Source organism: Didymosphaeria variabile (genome assembly GCF_027946475.1).
Source record: "Didymosphaeria variabile strain IMI 356815 chromosome Unknown scaffold_2, whole genome shotgun sequence".
In the NCBI taxonomy this organism is placed as follows: Eukaryota; Fungi; Ascomycota; class Dothideomycetes; order Pleosporales; family Didymosphaeriaceae; genus Didymosphaeria; species Didymosphaeria variabile.
In genome coordinates, this window is record NW_026611621.1 from 1,720,584 (window position 1) to 1,744,304 (window position 23,721).

At 51.8% G+C, this 23,721-nt stretch overlaps 8 protein-coding genes across 8 annotated transcripts; 4 read left to right on the plus strand and 4 right to left on the minus strand.

Annotated features, from left to right (window-relative positions):
- Positions 1-355: 355 nt before the first annotated feature.
- Positions 356-2,517, plus strand: N0V89_002276 (uncharacterized protein; the record flags this gene model as incomplete). Its single annotated transcript, XM_056211086.1, has 5 exons — positions 356-434; positions 493-842; positions 957-1,822; positions 1,871-2,178; positions 2,234-2,517. The coding sequence occupies 5 exons, from the start codon at positions 356-358 to the stop codon at positions 2,515-2,517; spliced, it is 1,887 nt and encodes a 628-aa protein (XP_056074559.1).
- Positions 2,518-3,824: 1,307 nt separating this feature from the next.
- Positions 3,825-5,612, minus strand: N0V89_002277 (uncharacterized protein; the record flags this gene model as incomplete). The annotated part of the gene is made up of 4 exons (XM_056211087.1): positions 3,825-4,191; positions 4,239-4,690; positions 4,740-4,864; positions 4,922-5,612. The coding sequence occupies 4 exons, from the start codon at positions 5,610-5,612 to the stop codon at positions 3,825-3,827; spliced, it is 1,635 nt and encodes a 544-aa protein (XP_056074560.1).
- A 2,994-nt stretch (positions 5,613-8,606) lies between these two features.
- On the plus strand, positions 8,607-9,462 carry AQY1_1 (Aquaporin-1; the record flags this gene model as incomplete). Its single annotated transcript, XM_056211088.1, has 2 exons — positions 8,607-8,948; positions 9,013-9,462. 2 exons carry the CDS (start codon positions 8,607-8,609, stop codon positions 9,460-9,462), a joined length of 792 nt encoding a protein of 263 aa, XP_056074561.1.
- A 1,981-nt stretch (positions 9,463-11,443) lies between these two features.
- Positions 11,444-12,265, plus strand: N0V89_002279 (uncharacterized protein; the record flags this gene model as incomplete). The annotated part of the gene is made up of 3 exons (XM_056211089.1): positions 11,444-11,758; positions 11,813-12,091; positions 12,146-12,265. 3 exons carry the CDS (start codon positions 11,444-11,446, stop codon positions 12,263-12,265), a joined length of 714 nt encoding a protein of 237 aa, XP_056074562.1.
- An 884-nt stretch (positions 12,266-13,149) lies between these two features.
- Positions 13,150-13,535, plus strand: N0V89_002280 (uncharacterized protein; the record flags this gene model as incomplete). Its single annotated transcript, XM_056211090.1, has 2 exons — positions 13,150-13,310; positions 13,424-13,535. The coding sequence occupies 2 exons, from the start codon at positions 13,150-13,152 to the stop codon at positions 13,533-13,535; spliced, it is 273 nt and encodes a 90-aa protein (XP_056074563.1).
- Positions 13,536-14,505: 970 nt separating this feature from the next.
- On the minus strand, positions 14,506-15,715 carry N0V89_002281 (uncharacterized protein; the record flags this gene model as incomplete). The annotated part of the gene is made up of 4 exons (XM_056211091.1): positions 14,506-14,820; positions 14,872-15,066; positions 15,115-15,577; positions 15,627-15,715. 4 exons carry the CDS (start codon positions 15,713-15,715, stop codon positions 14,506-14,508), a joined length of 1,062 nt encoding a protein of 353 aa, XP_056074564.1.
- Positions 15,716-16,615: 900 nt separating this feature from the next.
- N0V89_002282 (uncharacterized protein) lies at positions 16,616-17,864 on the minus strand (the record flags this gene model as incomplete). Its single annotated transcript, XM_056211092.1, has 2 exons — positions 16,616-16,758; positions 16,808-17,864. The coding sequence occupies 2 exons, from the start codon at positions 17,862-17,864 to the stop codon at positions 16,616-16,618; spliced, it is 1,200 nt and encodes a 399-aa protein (XP_056074565.1).
- A 4,783-nt stretch (positions 17,865-22,647) lies between these two features.
- N0V89_002283 (uncharacterized protein) lies at positions 22,648-23,520 on the minus strand (the record flags this gene model as incomplete). The annotated part of the gene is made up of 2 exons (XM_056211093.1): positions 22,648-23,079; positions 23,131-23,520. 2 exons carry the CDS (start codon positions 23,518-23,520, stop codon positions 22,648-22,650), a joined length of 822 nt encoding a protein of 273 aa, XP_056074566.1.
- Positions 23,521-23,721: the final 201 nt, after the last annotated feature.

Here is a 23,721-nt window from a genome sequence, read left to right on the forward strand (position 1 = left end):
CTACAGTGCCGCGCGGGCCAAGAAAATAGTTGTCGCCGAGAGTCTTGTACATACCTGACAGCCCAGTCGCAGTTCCGCTCCGCCCAGTAAGCAAGACGCCATATTTGCCCAGAGTCCTGGCATTTGGCACTCATGCACTGCCTCCGTCTAATACCGCCGGCATGGGTTGCTTCGAGACCCACGTGTGCCCGAGCTGCTCTGTCGCTGGTTGAAGATGTATGCAGATTGTACGGGCAATTGTCTCCCAGAAATCCCTATCACGAACATATAATGTAGCCCAGGGAAGATGAGTGCATACCAGCACATCACCTCTCACCCTTGCTGAAGTGTACCCGGCAAAATCTCATTGCCCAACATGGTGTTGTCCGACTACACCTATGTATTCGCCTTTGGCACAATGTTTGCCTTGCTAGAGGCATTCAACAACGGTGCTAGTACGTTGAGCAACATACCCGAAAGTGGTTGTCAATGCGCATACTGATTGGCCTCCAGATGATGTTGCGAACGCTTGGGCTACGAGTGTGTCGTCTCGCTCAGTGACGTACCGCCAGGCTATGTTACTTTGCCTGGTCTTTGAAATGACTGGTGCACTCGCCGTGGGTGCTCGAACTGCGTCGACGATCAAAAATGGAATCATCCCAAATTCGGCCTTCGGAGACAATGCTGGTGTTCAACTGCTCGCTTTCGCTTGCGCTTCTGCTGGTGCATCTATCTGGGTCATGTGGTGTACTCGCAACTCTGCCCACGTCTCATCCACATACTCTTTGGTATCCTCCATCGCTGGTGTAGGTGTCGCCACCGTCGGTGCTAGCAAAGTACAGTGGGGATGGAGTGGTGGCTCAGTAAGTGCGCCCCAAGCTCTTTGCTCCTGTTGTCGAAACATGTCGTTATCTTGAGGAGAGCACCATAGAAGAGCTCGAAATTAGCTTCATACTGTATGCTGACTACTTTTTTAGGGTCTGGGCGCCATCTTTGCAGGTCTTTGCATGGCTCCTTTCATCTCCGGTTGCTTTGGCGCGATCACCTTCTTACTCATCAAATATACCGTTCACAAACGCGCAGACCCAGTGAAGTGGGCAGTGTGGACGTCACCATTTTTCTTTCTGATCGCTGGAACGGTCTGCACCCTTTCGATCGTTTACAAGGGTTCTCCCAACTTGGGTTTGGACAAGAAGCCCGCCTGGTACATTGCGTCTGTCACTCTTGGTGTTGGCTTCGGGCTCTTCATCCTGTCTGGTCTCTTCTTCCTGCCTTACGTACATGCCAAGGTCCTAAAGAAAGATTACACGCTCAAGATTTGGGATATCTTCCAGGGGCCGTTGCTTTTCAAGAGACCGGCTCCTGCGGATGCTGCACTGGCTAAGGTTCCCAACTACAACGTCATCCAGCACGGTGGTGAAGAAGAGGACAACGGCGAGCTCGCTCCTCCCAGCCACCATCACAGCCACAGCCATGGAGACGTCGCCGAGAAGTTCGCTAAATCTGCCGACGTGGATGCTATCGATGCCGATTCCGACAATAGTTCTCCCAGTCCCGACCACGGTGAGAAGGCTCTTGCACGCGTTGATCAAGGCGAGAACGCCCAGTACCAGGATGCCAACGCACACTACAAATCGCTCCTTGAAAAGGCCCGCCAACAGCACCATGCGGAGCTCAGGACCAAGAAGGGTCCTCTTGGATGGGCCATGCGTACCTTGCACGCAAACCCCATGGGCGCAGGCTCTATCTACGAAGTGCACAATCTCAAGGCTCTCATGACTCGATTGCCCGCGTATGTTGTAATCGCGCTGACATATGGTCTTCACTACGATATTCACAAGGCGTAAGTCAATCTTATTTTTCAATTGGTATCTCACTAATTTGCTTTTAGACAGGTTGGTGTTCTCGGCACTCCTGAAGGCCGCCGCATGGATCGCGTGTACTCCCATGCTCCCAAGTATGCCAACGAGACTGAATACCTGTACTCCTTCGTCCAAGTCATCACCGCCTGTACTGCCTCCTTCGCCCACGGTGCCAACGATGTTGGTAACGCTGTCGGTGTCTGGGCTGGTATGTACGCTGCCTGGAGCACTGGCAACACTGCCAAGTCTAAAGAGGAGGTCCCGCTCTGGCAGATCGCTGTCGTGGCCCTGACAATCTGTTTCGGTTTCATCACATACGGTTATAACATCATGAAGGGTAAGTTGGAATTTGCTTCTCTGGCGTTGAAATACAGACGCTAACGGTTCGACAGTCATGGGCAATAAGCTTACGTACCACTCCCCATCTCGAGGATCGTCTATGGAGCTCGGTGCTTCCATCACCATCCTCATTTTCTCGCAGTACAAGTTGCCTGTATCCACTTCCATGTGCATCACTGGTGCGACCGTCGGTGTTGGCCTCTGCAACGGTACTTTCCGCGCTGTTAACTGGCAACGAGTTGGTCTGCTGTTTTTCTCCTGGGTTATGACCATCCCTATCGCCGGACTCATCGGTGGTGGTCTGATGGGTCTTGCTCTCAACACTCCAAGCTGGTGAAAGAATGACGAATGATACTCATAGACTGGCTCCTGTACCATTACTATTATGTTGTAATTAGAGGCTGAGATCGACGCTCATATTCTCTACTCGACTCGGGAGTTCCGCGTCACTCGTACCTGCACGGCTCTCATCATCATATATCATCCTTTACCTTTCTTACCTAAAAACTTGTGCTTCCTCCTTTAGCATTCACAAACGTTGCGTTCGTAGTCACCAAAGGCACGTTTCGGCTTTTGGCGTACTGTCTTGGAAGACGTGAAGACCCCAAGTCACCATCAAGCGCCCCTTCACGCCGCACTTCCCACTCCCAATGCCTACGAGCGTGGCGAATGCTCCGGCGTCACTACCCGGTTGATTATAATTGCACCGGGTGCCTCCTCTAGATGCAATCTTAATCGTGCGTCAATAACCGAGAGCCAGGCTTGGTGTGCCCTAGACTGGGTGGGCATACCGCAGGGGTCTCGGTCAGGGACCGCTTCGGAGCATTGGGAAAGAGGTCGCGGTGAGAGGACACCGGCAGACAGACTTCCCACTCCCGGCTTGTTCGGTTTAAGGGTGATATGTGACATATCATAAGAGTGTCGAGTCAGCATGGGTGGAAACTATGTTCGTGACAGGGTTACTGTTGATCCTCGGTCTTATCATGGGCTGATCGCAAAGGATTCACAGGCCTTGTTGTGCGTCTAGAAGATTTTCATTGGATGTTAGCTTGCTGAGCTCGCTCGAGGAAGATACATAATTCTTTTCAAGCTCTGAGGCGGAAACAGCATGTAGTAAGTGCCCACTGGAAACTTTGTTCGAGCAGGAATCAGTCGTGATGCCGAGCCGTTAGCTCCCGGATTTGTACTTGCCTTGCCCCTAGAAGCTAGCACGGTTGACGCTCATCAACTCTTCGCACAACCGACGTTGCCACCTGCGGTAATGTAACTGATACAGCTACGTATGCAAGTAATAGAAAAGGTGAGTTGCTGAGATGCTGCAGAGGCTGCCATAAGAACGCCGGAATAAACGCCAAACCTGGATGGGGTTTCCACGTGTGTGTTGTGTGTGAGAGCGAGTAGAAGTTGTGGCTGTGAGTGCGAGTGAGACTCGAGGTCTCTTTGTATTTGCAACACACCAGCTAAACAGGAAGGCGCGACTAGAGTACGCTCATCTTACACCTGCACCGTCTGCGCACTTGTGTATGCTACTACAAACATCAATTACACTAGGCGAGCTCTAGCATGCTCTGATCTAAAGACACTCGAGGTCGTTGCTGGTCTTCGTATCCCCAACCAGAAAACCTTCTTATTCGGATGCAAACTCTAGATCAAATCAATAGCATCAATCGAAACCCCACCGCTCAGATAGCCGCTACCCGTGCTGCCTGTAATAACGCTCAACTTCAATATCTGCCAATCACTCGTACCCGTCAACCACGCACTCGCCGGAACCGTCCACGTCAACATCTTATTGTTCCCTCTGTAAGTCCCAACCGTCAAGCTGCGTGTGCTACCCTGGCTCTGCGCGGGCGTGAGGGAAGGCGTCCACGAGTTGACGCTAACCATGGGGCGACCGCCAATAAAGCCTTCTGTCATGCCGATGCGGAGCGTAGCGGAGGCCGCGATTTGCGCGGCGGTGAGACGGAAGTAGATGAGGTGGTCGTTGTTGATGTCCTGCCAGAGATAGCCGCTGCTGAATTGTCAGTGTATGCGAAGATTGTGGAAGGAGAAGCTTACGGAAACCCATTAGTAGCTGTCGTGCCCACAATGAAGTTTGCAGGATTCCAGGACTTGAGGCGAGTGTCCGAGGGATGCATATACGTCGGCTTCATGGGCGTATCTTCGAAGTTGAGGAAGCCTTTAGGAGTCCCATCCCAATCACCGATCCTCCAGATAGCGGTGGTATCTTGCGGGTCACTAGCGGTAACGCTGTTTAAGGCAAGGGCATTGCCTGCCGTTACAGTCACTGACTGTGTCGCAACCTCAAGCTCGCCTTTGTAGATTGTGAGTGTGTAGGTACCGGGAAGAACGTCTTTGATCTTGAAGTAGCCAGAGCTGCTGTCGGCAACGCTCCAGTATTGCGCATCGGTGTTGCTTAAACCGGCGACATACTGGAAGCCTGACTTCATGTTCTTGATCCCCACTGCGGCAACTGAACCGCGCCCGGAGATAGGAACCCAGCCATCAATCTATTGCGTATCAGCGAATATTACCCAAGAGAGACAGTAGAGTTCTTACGCCGAGATTGTTCACCCAAGTGGTGTCGGTGTTCCTTGCAAAGAGACTCGAATCGGGAGCGCTTCCGGTCGTGAATGCAAGTGTGCTATAACCATGAAGACCATAACGCATAGGATCAGTGTGACCTACGCGTGATATTAGCAGAGCTATTCCAACAGGCTGGCTGTTCCGTATAAACATACCCATGCTGTACCAGTAGATGTCATATAGATCGACACCGCCACCACCTCGTCGTTGAAGCGAACGAAAGAACGGTCCACCAGAAGCTTTCTCACGGTTGCATCGGATCATGAAAGCACCCACACCCGACTTGGTGTATCCAACGTAATCGTAGTCGACCGTGCGACCGTACTTGAGTCCAGTGTAGTGTTTGCTGTAAGTATATCCGTCGGAGTCACCGTTGACATCGCCAGATTCAATCGTAGCTGCGCCATCAGGGATCCAGTCGGTATCGGTACTTTGCCTAGTGAATATGCCGTCCGGAATACGTACGATGTATCGTTGCACCGTAACGCTGTCGTCCTTCTTGTTCACAAAGATGTACACATGGGGCAGGTTTTGGCGGAACACGAGCCAATGTTTCAGCGTGCCGTGAACGACGGACACCTTGATCGCCGCCGGGCTTGAGTACTGCGAAATCGAAACCGTGCTGCTCCCGAGACCTGATTCGACCTGGCTGTTTTTTCCGCTTTGTCCGTTGTATTGAACACTGTTGTAGACGATCGATGTCATGTCACCGTTCGACTTGCTAACTTTCACGACAAGAGAGGCCCCTGTATCGATCACATAATTAGAGCCATCGTCGCTGTAACCCCACGCAGCGAACGCTGCAGGGACGAAAGAAAGGAACGGTAGTATAGCGCGGAGCAGCATATTAGCAAATTATCCGTGTGTTGACACGATAACGAGGACGAAGCATGTCATTATATAAGTGTAGAGAGTGCCGTGTTCTAGGGACAAAGGAAAGCTCGGAATCGAAGGATGGCGTTCGGTAGAGTGTACACCGTACCCTTGATTGAAACACATTTCCGTCCTGTGGAAGTCTTTGCACAGCACCCCGAGACTAGCATTAGAGCTTCGTGTGATGCGTTCTGCTACCTTCGTTCTGAGCTATCCTGAGGTTGGTGATCTCCGGCCACATGCCAAGGAGGGCAGCATTACATTAAACATTAAATTTTCCGAGGCTAGTCTGATTGACGGATTTTGGGGCGACGAAAACCGCATCCGCGCGGCTGTACAGTCTATTACAGATCCCCGCGATGTCTCTTACCGACCGGAGGAAATATATAGTGTTCCAAGTCAGCGTACGCGTGGCAGCTTTACTGTGGCATAAAGCGCTTGCGCATGTGCTCTTCTCTACCGCGTTGAGCTTGCAGGCGGATGGCATTGCCGTATATTCAGGTCCTAATATGTCGGACGGAATATTTGTCAGTAGAGACATGGCACTATCAGAATGTGTGCACTTAGTGTTGCACTTAGTGTAGCACCACGTGTATATGGTTGCAACGACTTCGAGCAGTTTGGACATCTTCCACGTGTAAAGGAAATTGGCCGAGGAGTCGCGATGGCCGTGTGGTAAACGAGACGCGTAGGGGCGGTCACCGTCCTTGGGGCTGGTAAGGGTGCTAATATCTCCTGTTCTTGATGCCAGTCTCAAGGATTGAGATGAGAAATCACCGATCAAGAAGCAGCCGAAAGCGTACAGACGATTCCATGGCAATTGATATTAGCCCACGAGCTTGACTGTTTTACCTATCTTCGAGTCTCGTATTATGCCCAAGCGTGAGTGTTTCCAACGGAGGCAAACTCCACTGGTCAAAAGAGTCGACGCTGAGCAGGCAAATTGCCCACAAGCACGCGTCTCCAATCCCGGATAAGGAAAATAGTTCCTTTTCCCAATTTTGAGGATGCCATCTGTGGAGCAATCTGTTGGACGCGTCTGAGGTGAGAGAGCCGCAATTCGTGAGACTGGTGCTCCATGCTAAGACTTTCGGACGCTCGAAATGGTAAAACCACGAGATCGATAGCGACGCAGCTAATGGGAATGAAAGGTGATGAAGGTGTGGTGGGAAGTGGGTCATGGTAGGGGAAGCGCAGAGACGTGCGCATGCATCTGGTACCGCCCAGGTGGTACGTGCACCCGCGTCGGTTTCGTCTCACAGTCCTCGAATTCTTTGCTTTGCAGTCACTACGCAGCATGCCCGCATGTACAGGCATAGTGGCAATCGCTTCAACTCTAGCGCGACGGTCTCGCGAACCGACACTGTGCGTGGTGGGTGCTTAGCGGTCGAGAGCGACCCTGACGGAGCGCTGCTTCCCACCAGCTTCGCCAGCCCTGGCGCGTTGGGAGCGCAGCCAACGAAAACAATGATTGACTCTATCCACGGCTCCCAGATCATTCTGTTGTTTTGACTGTGTCCATAGGATACACCTGCCCCGCTTCAAAAGCACCAGCCTGCTACAATCAAACCCACGTTGACATGCGCGATTTGAATCTCACCATTTTCTAGCCATGAACTGCATCTTTTACACTTCCGACCTCGACGAACTGCCAGAGTTGCAGACGAAAAGTGACTACAGCCGGAACAAGACTTTTCCGTTTGCTACTCCGCGTCTGCGATGACCCGAGCGTCTTCGGCCGACATGCCCACCCTGGTCCACATGCAACAAACTTTGACAGTGAAACCCCAGCATGAGGTGGTTTACGTGAAGGTCGGGTCCAAGCTTGAGGAGCAACTGCACGGCACGCGCCTGCGGATTACGCACAATCTGGCCTCGGGTGCATGATTGTCTTGCGGGATAAACCTCTTATCGGTCTATCGACACTCCCATGTGCCCCAGAAGGCACCACCGGTATGGCCGGAAGGCAATACGACTGCTAGGCTCGATCACGACCCACCGATCATGACCCACCAAGAGCAGATGTATACACAGTAGGACTCGCTTCGGATAGATGCGTTGTCGTCATCGTTCTCATGCTCGCATCAGTGGAGCCGTGGGGTAGCGGCGGCAGCGCCCGTGGAGCCTGAGAGCCCAGGCTGCCGGTTCCCGTCCCCACGGTCATCCTTGTAACCACGGCCACCACTGTTCCAACCCAACGTCTCGAAACTGTTTTTAATGACAACTCTATGCACGTCTGGCGGCCATCACGCCTCCACCGTCCGGTTTGGCCGACCAGCAATTTGTGCTTCAACGCAGGAGAAGTCATGCTTCGCCTTCTGTCGCGCACTGGCTTACCATGCCAACACTTCTAGGCGAAATCCAGAACAGCAGTTGGCTGCATCCGCACATCGCATAAAGTCTGCTCTCGCACCTCTATCAGCTTCACTACAAATCGGCAGCTCCCGCTCTGGTCTGCCAGGATTGGTCCACAATGTGCTGACAGTTCGCGCAGCACAACTTCGTACCTGAGAGTGGACGAGGCGCACACTAGGATGACGTTGCACTCCCCCATTCTGTTTCGTGGGTGAGCTTCGGTTGCGATCGGATGCTGTCTTCCCATACATGTGCCCTCGCGCATTGAGTTTCTCTGGGTGGTTCATTCGCCGCTAGCCTGAGGACACGGACTGAGAAGTCATGGTCCTCCCTTGTGGTGCTTCAAATGATGCTCAGAAAAGAGGAGACGGTGGTTTTGAAGCTACGTTTCGGCGTCAGCTTCAAGGACCAACTGCTCGTCTAGACCATGCAACTCTCGATCCTGCGATGGCGCATTGAGCTCCGAAGCAGCGGCAACAGCGTGAACCATAGTGACATACATTAAGGACTAATCGTTCAGGAGTGGTTCTTCACTTCTGCAGGCTCGGAGTCTCTTTCTTCTTTCTTCGCAGCAGACGGGGCCATTCTTCTGAAGACCCAGTCACCTTCAACATGGAGAAGGATTTGGAGAAGAACCAGGATGTCATCCTCGCAATGTCGGAGAGCTCCAGCGGAGCACCATCCATTGCCACCCGATCGAAGCCCAAGGCCCTGCGAAAGGAGGCGACTGTCGCGTTGGGCGAGTTCGTCGGTACCTTCCTGTTCCTGTTCTTCGCGTTCGCCGGCACCCAGATCGCTCTCGAGGCCGCTACCATCAACCCTTTCACGCCGACAGATGCGACCAAGCCGCCGGAGGTGCAGAAGCTGCTCTACATTGCGTTCGCTTTCGGTTGTGCCCTAGCAGTCAATGTTGCAATCTTTGCGGATGTCAGTGGTGGCATGTTCAACCCCGCGGTATGTTACCACGATGCGCATCCACACCCGATACTAGGGAGCTTGTAACTGATGCTTGGAGCAGGTGACCACTGCGCTGTGGATCGTTGGTCTAATTCGATGGGACCGGGCTCTCTACTCGATTGCCGCCCAACTCTTTGCCTCCGTCTGTTCCTCCCTCGTCATCTCGGCTCTCCTGCCAGGCCCCGTTCCCTTCAATACGGTCCTAGATCCAACTGCGTCAATCCCTCGTGGACTTTTTCTGGAAATGTTCCTCACTGCGCAGCTTGTTCTCACGATCCTCATGCTTCCTTCAGGAGGCGCTAAGCCGCTCTACATTGGCATGGCTCTGTTCAGTGCAGAGATGGCTGGCGTTTTCTTTACAGGTGGCTCTTTGAACCCTGCGAGGAGCTTCGGACCTGCTGTCGTTGTTGGCTTCCAGAGCTACGACTGGATCTACTGGCTGGGACCTATGATGGGTGCCGGGCTTGGTGGTGGAACGTTCAGCTTGATCAAGTTCCTCCAAGACGAATAAGAGACAACTTTCTCTTTTGCATTATACTACGCACGCCGGGTACGACTTCTATGCTGACCTGGCCACGCTTCATGTCGTGCCTCACGCATGGGTCTCGTACGTTCTTTCGCCCTAAGAGCATGGCATTTTTCCTTCTGTCTCTTGCAAGTGGCTCCATCAGGAGTCATCTCGTTTTCGATATCCAACTTCCGCCATCCGTTTGACCAGCACGTCATCTGGGTCGGCTCACATTCCTTTGGCAAGCTGAGCGATCGGGGAATCGCCAGCCGCAACGAGTCACGACCATCCGATGCTTTTTAGAAACAAAATACACATGTATGTCGCATAATGTTCATATGCTATTCCATGTGTCCTTGGTTGATCGGTGCTATACGATCAATGCTCGCTTCTTACTTTCGATGTACCATAGGTAGGTAGACGCGCAACGCAAAGACTGACCACACTCCGGACTCGCTTCCCCCAGCCCTCGACTTCTGGGGACAAGGCAGGGAGCTTCAACTCAGATATGTACCAAGATCAGGTGGCGACAAGTTCTACTGGATGTCTTCCTCATGGGCGGGAGGAGCCGGGTGCCGGGCCGGGCGGGAACAGGACTTTGAGAGATGGGTGATGCATCAGGGGCTTTCAGTATGGAAGCTTGAAGTCTCGAAGTTTTAGCGTGAGTATTGCAATTCAAGATTGCAGATGGAGTGTAGGGAAGTAGTCGCGAGAGTACCAGTCATGTAGTCGACCCTGAAGTGGTGAGGTGCGTGCCGTGTCGGACTTATTTTGGTACAGACACTAGGCTATTTGTGGTAACCTGATCGACGCTTCGGATCGTCCTCAGGGGCAGCCTCCTTGGCGACCTCCACAACTCATCTGCTCGTCCGGTCGTGCAACACCGAGCCAGCGTCCGGGCCAAATTTCACCGTGCATTCGGAGGCTCGAGAAGCCCGGGGCCGACCAGTGACCTCATCAGAAGGAGCTGGTCGTGGCTGTGTCGAAGGCGGGGTGAAGGAACACCACGCTGTCGCGTTGTACTGCCGCAAGAGCCATCGTCTAGCGCGTCGGTAGAATGCCCTCTTCATGCAATGTGCTTGGGATTGGCACTGTGAAGTACTTCGTCCGTGGACTTTGTGAAACTCCCACGAGCACCATGTCGACTCTCGTGTTCGACTTGCGCATTCGGAAACACAGGCCACGGGAACGGCAAGCGACGCGCTCTGCTACCTAGGTATCTAACCCACACGTCTCTTTCCCGGGATCAGCGAGGATGTGCTCTCCTTATATACGGGGATAGCAGCTGACCGTACTCCGGTCCAGGGGTACGCGCAACGACGGCGCATCCAATCGCCAGCCGTGCAGCGATCTGCGTCTCCAGCGCAGCCGGTGAACCGCAGACTCCATTCTTCGAGGGTCCTTTCATTTCGAGACCTCATTCCCATTCGAGAACACGGAGGCACGGCTGTTCAACCGCCGATAGTTGTACCTACGAAGACTTACCAAGCGCTACGTTTCACACAATGCGCCTCGTGCTTGATTCCTCTCAAGCATTCAGCCCCCAATTAGGAAGCCACACAACGTGAGCTTGACGTCCGGCTGCCAATCGTTGTGCAGGGGCCTGCCCGTTGCGGATCGACTGCTGTTCAGACTGGAAAATCGGCTTTCTGCCAAGGGACGCGGGTAAGCAGCGCAGCGGCACGCATATACAGGAGCCGGACGCCTGCTGGAGACGTGCTGCTGATCCTGCTGCCGCTCAGCGTCTGCCCTGCTCGACTTTGGAAGACGTCAACGGTCGTGCCTACCACGCTCGTTATCACCGGGAACCACGCCCACGCGACTGCCTTGCACACAAAGCGTAGAACAGCTGCGATTCGACCAGGCTGCGACTGCCGCGACCACCCGGTATACTCCCTGCGCTGCGCTGACTCTACCTTCGTACGCCTTCCTTTGACCTTCACCTTCGCTCGCCTCTTTGCTACCACATCGACAATTCGCCACCATGGTGGGCTTCCAGAAGCTCCTTACACTTTCGCTCGTACCCGCCGTGATCTTCGCGCTCCTCTCCTTCATCTCAATCATTCTCACCACACACTACTGGATCCTGACCGACTACTTCGTCGGCCGCTGGTTGAAGCGCAAGAGCCAGTTTCCCGAAAAGAACAAATTTGCATGGGACGATGTCATTGTCGACTACACCGAGTCGTCGACCAATGTCACGATAGCGTCAGGTTGCTTGTGTCTGGCGGCTGCGGTAAACTGCATCATTGCGTACTGCAAGCTCAAGCCTAACGCCATGGATTTGGATTACCACTCGGTATGCTTTTACCCTCCACGATACTGAGGGTATGCGATGCTGATGGGATTGTAGCCTCTAAGGAGATTCTGGGTCGGAAGCGCCATCGGCATGACAGTCGTCGGCTTGTGTTCCGCTCTCGCCGCCCTCATCACGCACTTCACCGACAAGGGGGATGACGATTACGGCTGCACCACAACCACCGGAAAGACCTCAGACGGCGGTGTGCCCTTCACCAACATGATGTGCTCGCGCGAGTTTGCGACGTGCAGGTTCATGGGCCCGGTCTATGACAAGGCGGGATCCATCCCCAATGTGAATAGATGGGCTGTGACTATTGCTTGCAATGAGGCGGTGAGTCTCTTTCCCGGTTGGACCGTTGGGAGGACCTGTGCTGACTAAAGGCAGATCGCCGTGAAGTGGTTGCAAGTCGTTCTTATCCTCAATGCGGCTCTCGTCATCGCCATGTTCGCTGCGCAGGCGGGAGTAAGGAGGAAGACCCGATCACCAGCATCCAAGGGTCTATAGAAAGGGCGGCGAATATACTCGGACATATCAATGAACATGTCAACGTGCAGACGACGAATGGTCGTCTTGGTGTGCACGTAAAAGGGCGAAGACGGTGTGAACCCACGGGCACAACCGAAGTAAGAAGAGGATTCCTGGGTGGAGCGAGGCGACGATGCTCCCTCGCGATACTATTAATAGACGGCTGGCAGCTATGCTACAAGGTGTTTGGGGCCATATAGGGGCGGAAACTGCGTGTCATGCATCAGCAGGCTGGATAGCTGTTCGCTCGGTAATGAAAGAATTTCAACTCCAATTTGCATGTTCATCGCGACAAGTCGTCACAGCCTAGACGGCCGATTCGCGTACACACTGATACGCATCGTCTAGGTGTCCGCTGTCCTTACCATGCGAAACCGCTACCGTTGTCACATAATGCTTTTCTACGTCAATCAAAGCTCTTGACGATACAAACGCATCCGAGACACTCTACCTCGTCGGCTCTTTCCCTTCATGCGCATCGAATGCGTCTATCCCTCAACCGCTCTTGCACGTTATACGTAGCAACATCGAGAGTTGGCATTGTGTTAGTCTGGTGTTGGAAACGACAATTAGCGTTAATTTGCGGTTGTTGGTATTATTGGGTGACGGGCGGTTGACTCTCCAGAAGCTCCTTCAACCAGGGACGAAGCGTAGACTTCACCGACTGTACGAGAGCTCCTTCACCCATGCTTTGGCTGCACTGCAAAGTTATATAATCCCGTTGCTAGTACCGTCCCTACCGCACCGCTCATCTGCCTGCTCAACTTCAGCACGCAGCGCCCATCATCTCGGCGACACACGACACAATATCATCCTTCCGATCATTTCATACAAACCGTCGCAAGTCATACCCAGCTACCGCCATGCCTCCGAAGAAGTCCCCGAGCCTCCCCAAATCCGCTTCGAAGTCCACGCGCGCGAAGTCCAAGGCCGCCATGCGTTCAGAAGACCGCTTCGCCGGCGTCCCAGGCCGTTTCCCAAACTACCCGGGAGACTACTCGTGCGTGCGCTCTACCAAGGACTGGTAAGTCGAGTTTTCCTGCCCTTACCTGCCACCGTGAATTTGCGAAAACCTGGAGTGCGTGAATGTGGTTGACGTTGGCTTGGCTTCGGTGAGCTTCGCTGAAGAATGTAAAGGGCTGAGGATAAGGAATCGGAGAAGGCGAGAAAGGATAAGGTGGTGAAGGAGAAGTTGGGGGCGATGATTCGGATGTTTGAGAGAGATGCGCAAGAGGGGAAGGGGGGATGACGATGAGGTGGCAGGGAAGGAATATGGGGATGAGGAACATGTAAAACCATGAGATATACGACGAAAAAGAAACGGCGGGATGATGAAGGCGATAACATGTGAGGATAGAAGCGCGGAATCAACAAATTGAAGTCACAGATTGCATATGCAAGAAGCGTGGAACGTAAAGAGACAGGAGTCGAATACGGGAGATGAAACCATTGAAAAGACATTTCGGCAGGGTGCGAAAACATTCCCAATTCTTGATATGACTGTAAGGTCAGAGCAAAGCAAAGACTCTGGCATAAAACATGATCTCTCTCAACACTCACGACTCGATTTCATCATCGTTTGTAAATACATGACATGGAGCCTAATACTCGGCTGAACTGCAAAATTCGTCAACGTGGCGACACTCTAGTCGTTATCCGTATCCACGCTGATCCGCAAATGCCATTGCAGATTGATGTGTCGTCCAATCGCGTCCGCGAAGACTTCTCTTGAGGTGCTGTGCCGGTGCGAATTATGTTTCCAAATCTTTCCACTCTGCGTCGAAAATCATAATCACACTTTCTATGCTCCGATTGAGTCAGATAATGTACTCGAATAATGTGGCATGGTCCGCAACAGGGTCTGCCAGTGAATACGGCCCGTGTCTGAAGTCGTTCAGGTCACTGCTGTGTCTTTTCATGGTCGACTCGCAGCGCTTCCTCCATGCGCAAACGACATTTTCTCGTCTTGTTACCTTCCGTCATGCTGTTGTCTGTAGCGTGATGTCTGGCTGCAAAGATGCACGGGTGATTTGGACACGATGGTCAACACCCCGATTGCAAGGCACCTATTTCTTGTCGCGCCGGATGTGGCTCCAGATTATGCTGCAACACCTACTGTGCCCAGGGAAGCATTGGACGCTTACGCATGCGCGCTCTTGATGCAGTTTCAAATAAAGAAAAGCTCGTGACAAATCGGATATGGCAACTGTGAGGTGCTCTCAATCTATAGCGAAGCGTCGGGCTTGCTCGGGCGCAGCTACTACGTTGTGATTCAGGCGTTGAAAATGGTAGTCGTTTTCAAACTCATTGTTAGGCCTCTTATGTTGAACCTGGCTCAAAACGAGCGGTTTCAACCCCTTTCGGAAATTGGCGAAGCAAATTGATCCGGCCAAGAAAGCGATTGCAGAAAAGCCCACTGCAATGGAAGCGAGGAAGACCATTTCGTCTTTGAGCAATGTCCGCGCAAGCATCGAAGAGCTGTTAAGGACGATGATTCTGCTCACAAGATAGACCATCTCGGCCGCATGCCCAAGCTGAGGAAGACAATCAGTCTATGTGCGTGTGATTACGGAACGAGAACTTACAAGCACAAAAATCATGCCAACGCCGGTTTCAATCCGTACAAAATATATGGCAAGACCGACATGTATGAGGGCGGCCGGTATGATAGCCATTGTCAAGGAGAACTCTGGCTCCTCGTAGTGTACATCAACGAGATCATACAGGAGTATAAAAGCGATGATGAAGAATGGCGTAAACTTAAGGATGACCAGGTACACCTGCGCATGGTTAATGGACCGGTCAATTGCGATGAAAACTCGACTCACTTGATACGCGACGTATCGTAGGCGCATCTTCCGGTCAGGACTAACTTGCTCATACAATGCCCAGGAAAATTCTCGGTATAAACCATATGCAAGTCCACACATAGCAACGCTGGAAAGACACGATATGACAATACAAGTGATCAGTGCGGGAGACACATGATCCCAAAACTTCCAGTCATATTTAGCGAACGGCGTTCCGTACATGTCGTGATTAATCAGGATTCTGGCATTGGCGTTTCTGATTTGACCATACTGCATGACTGTTGCTATGGACAAGCATATGTTGCAGATGCATTGCACGAAGAGCTGGATGTTGTTCTTGATTCGGTATGCATCTAGGGTGAGGACCAACTGGTAAAGCGCTCCTAATGTCGTAGTGCCAAGCGAGAGAGGCGTCACGTATGCGAGCGGCACCTGGTAAACAACCGAATTCACCCATTCCAGATACACAACCAGCACCGTGCTGTGGTAGGTTCGTCAGCTGATGAATTTTTGCGGAGGACAGCACTTACACCTGAACAGGAGTAATCACGACAGCTTGCGTAGCTGTCGACCCGAAATAGGCCCATTCCAACTTCGAACGTGGGACCCACGAAGGCATGTCTTCACAATAGAACGGTTCGTTTGTATGAGAATTTCCATGCGACGTGCGTTGATGAGAAAAATCGAATTGCTGACGCTCGTTGCTGAGCGGTCATTGTGAGGGTTGCGAGAACATCCTCTTCAGGAGCAGCCCAGCATCACCAGTCCAGAAAAGTGTTCGTGCAGCTTTACCGCATTTGGGTGCTGGTGCACGAGGCTGAGGCACTGCGCCACCGATCGTCAGCCGAAGAATCGCCATTGAGATTGTCCCGGTTGGTTTTTGCCGAAAAGGACCGAATCTGAGAGGAGCGGATCCATGAACTCGACCATTCGATGATATAAGCCTAGTAATATCTCGCTGGTGCCGTCGACTCTGTCGAGTTCAAGAAACCCTCTCACAATGCCTCGCAAGGTTTTTCTTACCTGTTTTGTTAATTCGTATTCTCGATCGTTTGTTGAAGCTGATGTTTTCTGTGTATTGCTTCGTCTTAATTGGCGAAGTGCTACAGGTTCTCTGATAGTGGTGATGAGACTCCCTACATTACTGGTTCTCGTGTGCCCCTCCTATTGGGGCCAGCGACTGCATGTAGAGGCTGCCATGTTCACGAAGCGACTCCGGCATTGGCCTTTGCCTTGTGGCCTCATCTTCAAGAACGCTTGTCTTCTTGACAATCGATCACCTGCACACTCCCCAGTCCCCGTAATTACAACGCACTCCACGGAATAGGTTTAGACACTAGGCCTAACTCTACCGTTGTGTACACATGTTCTCGAAGCAACGTTCCCGTACGAACAATAATAATCGCACTCGTACACTTGGATTAGGAAAGTGGACCTATATCAGCAGATTGCATGAGCCAATCAGCTTAAAACTTGCCCTGCAGATATCCCTTACGAGCCCTCAGTTGAAGAGCCATTATTATACCTCAAATCTTTCCCTTGCGTGAGTGACATCACTGGGTACATTCATCCTCGCCCAGAGCTTCTGCAGCTCATCTTCCCCAACATCTCGCTTGCCTGCCGCTGCAATCTGCGCAAGAGAATTTTCACGCTCAATCTGGACTACTTCCTATTAGTGACTTGGTCTTGTCATGATAATTATTATACTTACCATGAAGATAAACTGCAGTGCGTTTCCCGCTGAAAAAAGCGTGTGGTACATTCGTCACATTGTCCGAATTGGCATCGCCGATAGCAAAGATTCCAGGGACGTTGGTTACCAGCCCTCCGGCACCATCCGCAGCAAGTTTGTTACCATAGAGTTGAACACCTGCGTTTTCGCCGACCTTGGATCTTTGCTCAGACGGGAAGTCTGCAAAGAACGCATTTCGCAAGATGGGGTTCTTCTTATCTGTGAAATTAACCTCGAAGAGATCATGCTCAGGATGTGTGGGTAAGCTCGGATCCGCATAGGGCGTTGCACCGTCTCTGAGCCTCGTGATAGAGGCCAGCGTGCGGTTCTCAATCTTTACATTGAGCAGTTTCAGGTACGTCTCCCATCCTGGGAATTTCCCCTCCGTGATTGCGCGGTTTGCGGGTGTGTCAGTGCCGTTAACGAAGAGGACGATGTCCGTATTCAATGTGAGAATCTCGCGGACACTTGTCACCGCACTGTCTAGGCGCGCGAGGATGCCGAGATCTTGATCCGCATGCTCATGGCCGTCGCACCAAGGACACCAGTATATGCCCTTGCCCCAACTCTCGGCAAGTCCAGTCGTAGTGGGCAGAATATCTCGCATGCCTGTTGCTAGAACCACTTTGCGAGTGGTAAACGAAACCGACTTATTGCCTGGGTAGTCGGCCAGCACTTTGAAGAAGGTGTTATTCTTTTGGGGCTGGACCTCTGTCACTGTCCCATTGACCAGGTCAACCGTTCCATAGTCGCTGATTTGCCTTCTTGCTGCGAAACGTAGCCAGGCCGGTGTTACACCGTCAAATCCTAGAATGTCGTGTGCATGTCTGGTTGGGTCATTCCGGTATTCTCCAGAATCGATCAGAAGAACGTTACGCCGGACTCGCGCGAGCCCGCTTGTCGCTGCTAATCCAGCTGGACCTCCCCCTATGACAATGGCGTCGTAGTCGGCCTGGACGGCTGGTTCAAGAAAGGGTGCTGAGTGGACTGCCGGAGCTATGAGCAGGCAAATGCGTAGTAGGCTGAGAAAAATCATTTTGGACTGGTTTTTATCGTGGATTCAAGTGGTTGTGCTGATCAAAGATGGAATGAGCGAGATTAGAAGAGGTATGAGGGAGCCTCTTTGGATTGACCGAAACGTACACGTCAAGATAGCGGGAGATGCCACACACAGAATGCTCAAATAAGTCTTCGTTGATTCGTGTCCGTCCGGAGTTCCGGAAATTGCCAATACCCATTGGGACCTTAATAGCTGAGTATGTCCAATATGGATACACGACATAAGCAAGCAGAGCCCAAAGGTGAGCAATGCTCAATGACGCCATGTCATCCTGAATGAACGTTACATATAGTTGCACACCCAATATTGCTTTGCATGCACGCATGCAGATCCAGTCCTTACAAAGCTCCACAAACAGGATAGCCTGTCCTTTGTCCTTGATTCGCGCCTACCGCACCTTGAAAGCGATTGAGCAGAACCTCGATATGCTACAACCGCCGCAACCTACGTCTTTTGCGTACATTGTACGAACGCACGCTATGTCTCATTATTCTGCGAGCGTCGTTCTTTGAAGACTTGATAAGTAGTCGTGTGGACTTGAAAGAAGTTTGTGCGCCGGTGTGAAAAGCCTCAAAACTGCGAGACTTTCTGCTAAAGCACGGTTACGGAAGCCTAGACCTGCGTGCAGAAACAGTGCATAGGAAGCTGAAATTGCCCCTCAGCCGGGTAGATCCGCGTGCGGATCTTCGTCGCACCGCAGTGTGGGCGCGCATTACGCATGTAACATGATTACGATCGCCGTAAGCCGCATCTCCATCCTTTGCCCCCCTCGAATACTCGGCAAACGCAAGGAGTCTGGAGGCGAGGACTGTAATGGCTATGAGCCAGACATTGACAGAATGGGGTAGTTTGGAAGTACTTCTTTGTAATTGGGATGATGAAAAAAGAATGTGGTGAAGAGGAGGGCATGAGTTGTTGGATGACCGCTCAGATGGCTTTGCGGGCACTAACTGCTAGCGTGCTGCTGTGAAAGGTGATCGGGCGTACAATTGGCCACACTAACGAGTGGCCCCGAGGCAAGTGGCGCAGATCTGCGGGGCTGCTTGAAAGGGCATCTCCCAACAGATCTCACATCACGGTACCAAATCAGGAACGCAAGGACGATTGGTTTTAGTAATTGCTTCCACAGTCGGCGGACATCTACGCCTCGGCTGAACGCGTTCTGGTCTGGCTGAGACAAACAGGACCGCAGCTCCAGCATTCTCAATCTGACTAGAATGATCTCCGCAACGACAGGTCTCGTAGCAGAGGGAGCGAAGGCAGAGACTATACCTAAAACGAAGGAATGCAGGCCATGCCACCAGTGGGTATCCGTCAATGCCCGTCGTCTGAACTACGATTCAGAAGGCTTGTCCGAGCTGGCACTGGAAAACCAGGGCAACGTGGGAATCTTATCTGAGCGTAGCTAGTGTGACCCAACCCGAACGTAGAGGCGCATTGACGAGCTGCTCCTAACCTTGCTGTGATGTTTATGGTTTACCCGTAGGTGGGTAATGGCGGAGCTCATTGACCTATTTCGGATTCACAAAGCATCTGACTCTTAGCGGGACAAGATTCTTGCCCTGCTATGCATGCAAAGGAGTAGGCAGGAGCTTAGTCCAAACGCCGTCCCTGCACCACCGCTTATGGAGCCCTTGCTTCGACACCGCAAGCTCTCCTGATGCGATCGATGGGATATCGACATCAGATATTGACCGAACGATTCGTTTGACAAATTTGGCACTGGTACAAGAGCAATGCGGGGTCCCGACAGGCACCAAGTCAAGCATTACTGAGGCATATAGGATCCGGCACAGACTCAAAGTTGATGATAGGGTCATCAAAGGAGCAAGAAAGGTCCTAATGGTAGTCACAGCCATATAGACATGGACATCTCCTGCAATCATGTAGAGCGCCGTTACGACTGGAACACAGTCGTGGGACCACTAGCGAGCGATTCCAAGATTACATTCAGCGAATGGGAGAGAACAAGCGCCGCTGCCTTACAGGCCTTCGCTGCTTATCAAAGATAGAACAGTCTCGATTTGCTAGGTTCATATTCGCAACGACGTCGAACTTGGTATTGTGAGGGTAATCCACGAGCTCGGGAACGGCTTAGACGTCCTCTTTTCGGTTGTTGGTGACATCGTTCCCCTCAGCGCGGAAAGTGAGATGCCCATCAACAGCTACTCCAGTGCAGAAAAGGTTTCAAGCACAGCCAAAACACAGTCAATTACACGTGGAGCAGGTGCTGCGAGAGAACATCAATTCTCTAACCCAATAATGATTACCGAGCATATTCGACCCAACAGAGAGATAGCAGGAACTGTTCAGGCGGTGTCGCGATAAGAGGTCCGGTTGTATCAAGGAGATGGTGGTAACACACTACAGATACCTAGATGGTTTCTTCAATTTCTTCTCATTAAAACCCTATAAGAGTAACTACGATTCCCCTACGATCACTAGTTCACTTCAAGTGTGACTTGCCTTATTGCGAATGACGACTGCGTGAATATACCCAGAGAAGTGACAGCGTGGCCTTGTTCGAAATCATGACAAGCTCACGAAAGGCGGACCACGCGAAGTGTCAACGGGTCATCTCAATCGAACGGAGGACTATAGGGCTAGTGGAAATATGATAGGGACACTGGCTGCGAGAGACCGCTGTGTTGCCGCTTATAGGCCGAATGTAGGTCGTTCTCCAGATCCGCGACCATGCTATTCTATGGAGGTATTCACAAGAGTCAAATACCTTCGAACTATTTCAAGGCCCCGAAATAGGACGTAGAGACGCAGCTCTCGAACACTTCCCACACAGGATCGCAGAACACCGAATCACGATACAATTGTTGGCTATCTGCCACCGTGGCTTCCTCTGAAGTATCACTCCACATAGACACACTGTCTTGTTTAGCTCTTCATGCCGACAGTAACATTACAGACCACTCCTACAACGACAATCATCACTAGAGGCAAGCCCTCCACAGCTCTACATTTCAGTGCACACATGCATCCACAGACAACGAACATCAGTGCGTGTCCTCAGGATCAGTGCTCATTACGTAGACTTGCAGCGTGTCGACGACGCCTTTACTTCCTATATGTACCTAACAATATGTTTTAGATAGCACACCGACAACCAAGTTCGAACATTGCATCCAGTCAAAACTTATAGCAAACCACTATACTGTTGATAAAACCATTTCAAGTACATACAACCTACCATAGCTATGCCATACTGGAATCGCAACCGCATTGCCAGCTGGGACGACGGCTTCCACGGCGGCAATGTTGCCTGGGCGCACGCTAACGGACACCAACCTGACTACCAAGCCAGACGGACTGCCAGACACCTCCGTGGCTTGACCGATTGTTACCATGATGTCCGGAATGCGCCTCCTATGGGTGGGCGGCGCGATCCCCGTAGACCATGGGGTACATTCAGTATGTATGCGCACTACGGGAGTAATGGAGGGAGGAGCGCTGGCCGTAGGGATCCAATTTGAGGAAGTGCTTTTTGAGGACGTCAAGAGACAAAGGTTCATAAGGGGATTGTTTGGGGCCCCGGGTACTTTTCTTCATTTTCGTGGAAATGAATGAAAAATTACGGCTCAGGTAACCTTTTTTTTTGCATGCTGCGAAGGCAATTGCACTTCATCGTGGAAACCTTCTTGAACAAGCACCACCAAACAGCTTTTGCGAGTCGTTTGAGAGTAACTTCGAAGCAGCTGTCAAATATTCATGAACGTTTGTCTATGCAAGATTGGTTCGAATAACGGGTAGTGATCAGGCGTGGATGTTGTCACACTGCAACTCACAAGTCTCGGCTAATCACCTTGATGTCTACTCAATTTCTTGGTAAGACATTCTCTCTTGTACGTGACAATAATCCCCAACACTTGCCGCCTCCTTCCAAACCTTTCCGCCCACCTCGGCGCCCTTCAATCTTGCTATTCAGACCTCCTTACACTTAGTCTCCGTATGCATCAGAATCCATGGTTTTCGCGCTGAATCTTACTGCTGATATGGCTTGTACTAGAGATTCATGAAGGGTGACAACGAGACAATACGCCCACGAAAGTCTTTAAGGTCACTCTCTCCATTGCGCGGTTCTGAGTCATCCATGCATCCATGTGATCCAGGCCTTCAACATTCTTCTTAGCGAGCTCATGGCCTAAGCGTGGATCGTGTAGATTATCACAGTCGCCTGAAAAACACTGGCTTGTGTCTCCGTGATGGACTTATGGCTAACGCATGCACCTTTACTGGCGACGCGCGTTCCTAGCTTCACATCCTACCGCCAAGTCCACAGCATACACACATCACTTCGAACAAAACAGCTCGATCGCGATGGTGGAGACCAATGATTTGCTTAATCAATGACGCATTAATTACAGTAACCTAATCCAGCCAACCAAAATCCATTACAGCTGCTTAACCCCAACGCCCCGCTCCCGGCCTCCACTTGATACAGTAATACAACTCCAAGCCGAACCGAAGTCAAATGACAGCTCCAACACTTGGACGCTATCTCCTATCTAGAATAATGCACCCGTTGGCATTCACCCCGACTAAGACAAAACCCTTGAAGCCAGCCCCACGAGCGCGTCTATAGTCTAGCCTAGCGGTAACGAGAGTGGGGTATCATCGCTATGATCGCTTCGCAGCAAAGATGAAGGTGAAGGAAGAATACAAGATGCCGAAAGAAAAGCAAATGGCCCGAAGGCGAACATGAAGAGGGAAAGTGCCGACAGTCGGATGCCAATGGAAAGGCTGAAAGTTATACGGCGTTCATCTTATCCATCTCCAACTCAACCTGCTCCGTCTTGATGCGCTCGCCGCTCGAGTCCCGTCGCCCTATCATACCCCAGATACTCAAGCCTGCAAGTCCAATTCCCACGATCAAGAAGAGGATCATCATACTGCGGCCGGCGACCTCGATGTGACATTGAGCAGCATAGTCATCCCACACCATCTCGGCGCCGGGGATAGTTTTCCACTCGCAGGACCAGGTCTCCAGGTCAAAGGTTCCGATATTGTAGCGCATGCCGTCTGCGGCGGACGGCCGCTCAGCCTTGTTGGTGATGTACTTTACTTTGACGTGGCTGGTGGACTTGTGCGTCACGAAGGTGGAGATGAGGGCAAAGAGAATGAGGACGGTGTTTCCGAAATGAAGGAACATCATGTTGCGGCGGAAAGCGTAGGCTTGGGTCTTTCACTATGTCAGTATGATGGCCTGTGAGGGAGGAGAGGGTGTGTCTACCTTCTTGCCTGCTTTCCAGTCCATGATAACAAAAGCGAGATGAGTGGCGCCGACGAAGATGGAAATCGCACCTGCGACTAGGGCTAATTTTGCAGGCGCGGTGTACAGCATCCTTGGGAGGGCGGCCAGTATCACTGAGTCATTGGGGTCTTCGGTCTCGAATTCGAAGCCCGTGTCGCGGTTGTCCTCGGTAAAGTTGACGGTCATCGCTTTAAGTCCAATAATGGAGGCCGCGATCATGATGAGCAGTGAGAGGAGGACAGTGTAGAGCATTCGAGTAACATGGTACCGCGTCTCCGTGTGGACCGGCTGGTTGAAGATAGGCTTCTTGACGAACTTGGCTGACACCTTTCCCAGCACCGAGGGTATCTTGAATTCGGGTATCTTCATCTTGCTGATCCTACTCTTTCTCTGTCAGGCGCTGAGGCGTCCGTGGAAGATCCGGCGGGATGTCAGGTCGGCTGGCAGCTCACAATTAGAAAATAAGATGAATAGAGTTTACATCCGCCCACGAAAATAGAAGCAAAGTGGAGTTGAAGTAGGAAGTAGAGCTACCGTGACACGGATAAGGAAAGAAAATGGTGGGAAGAA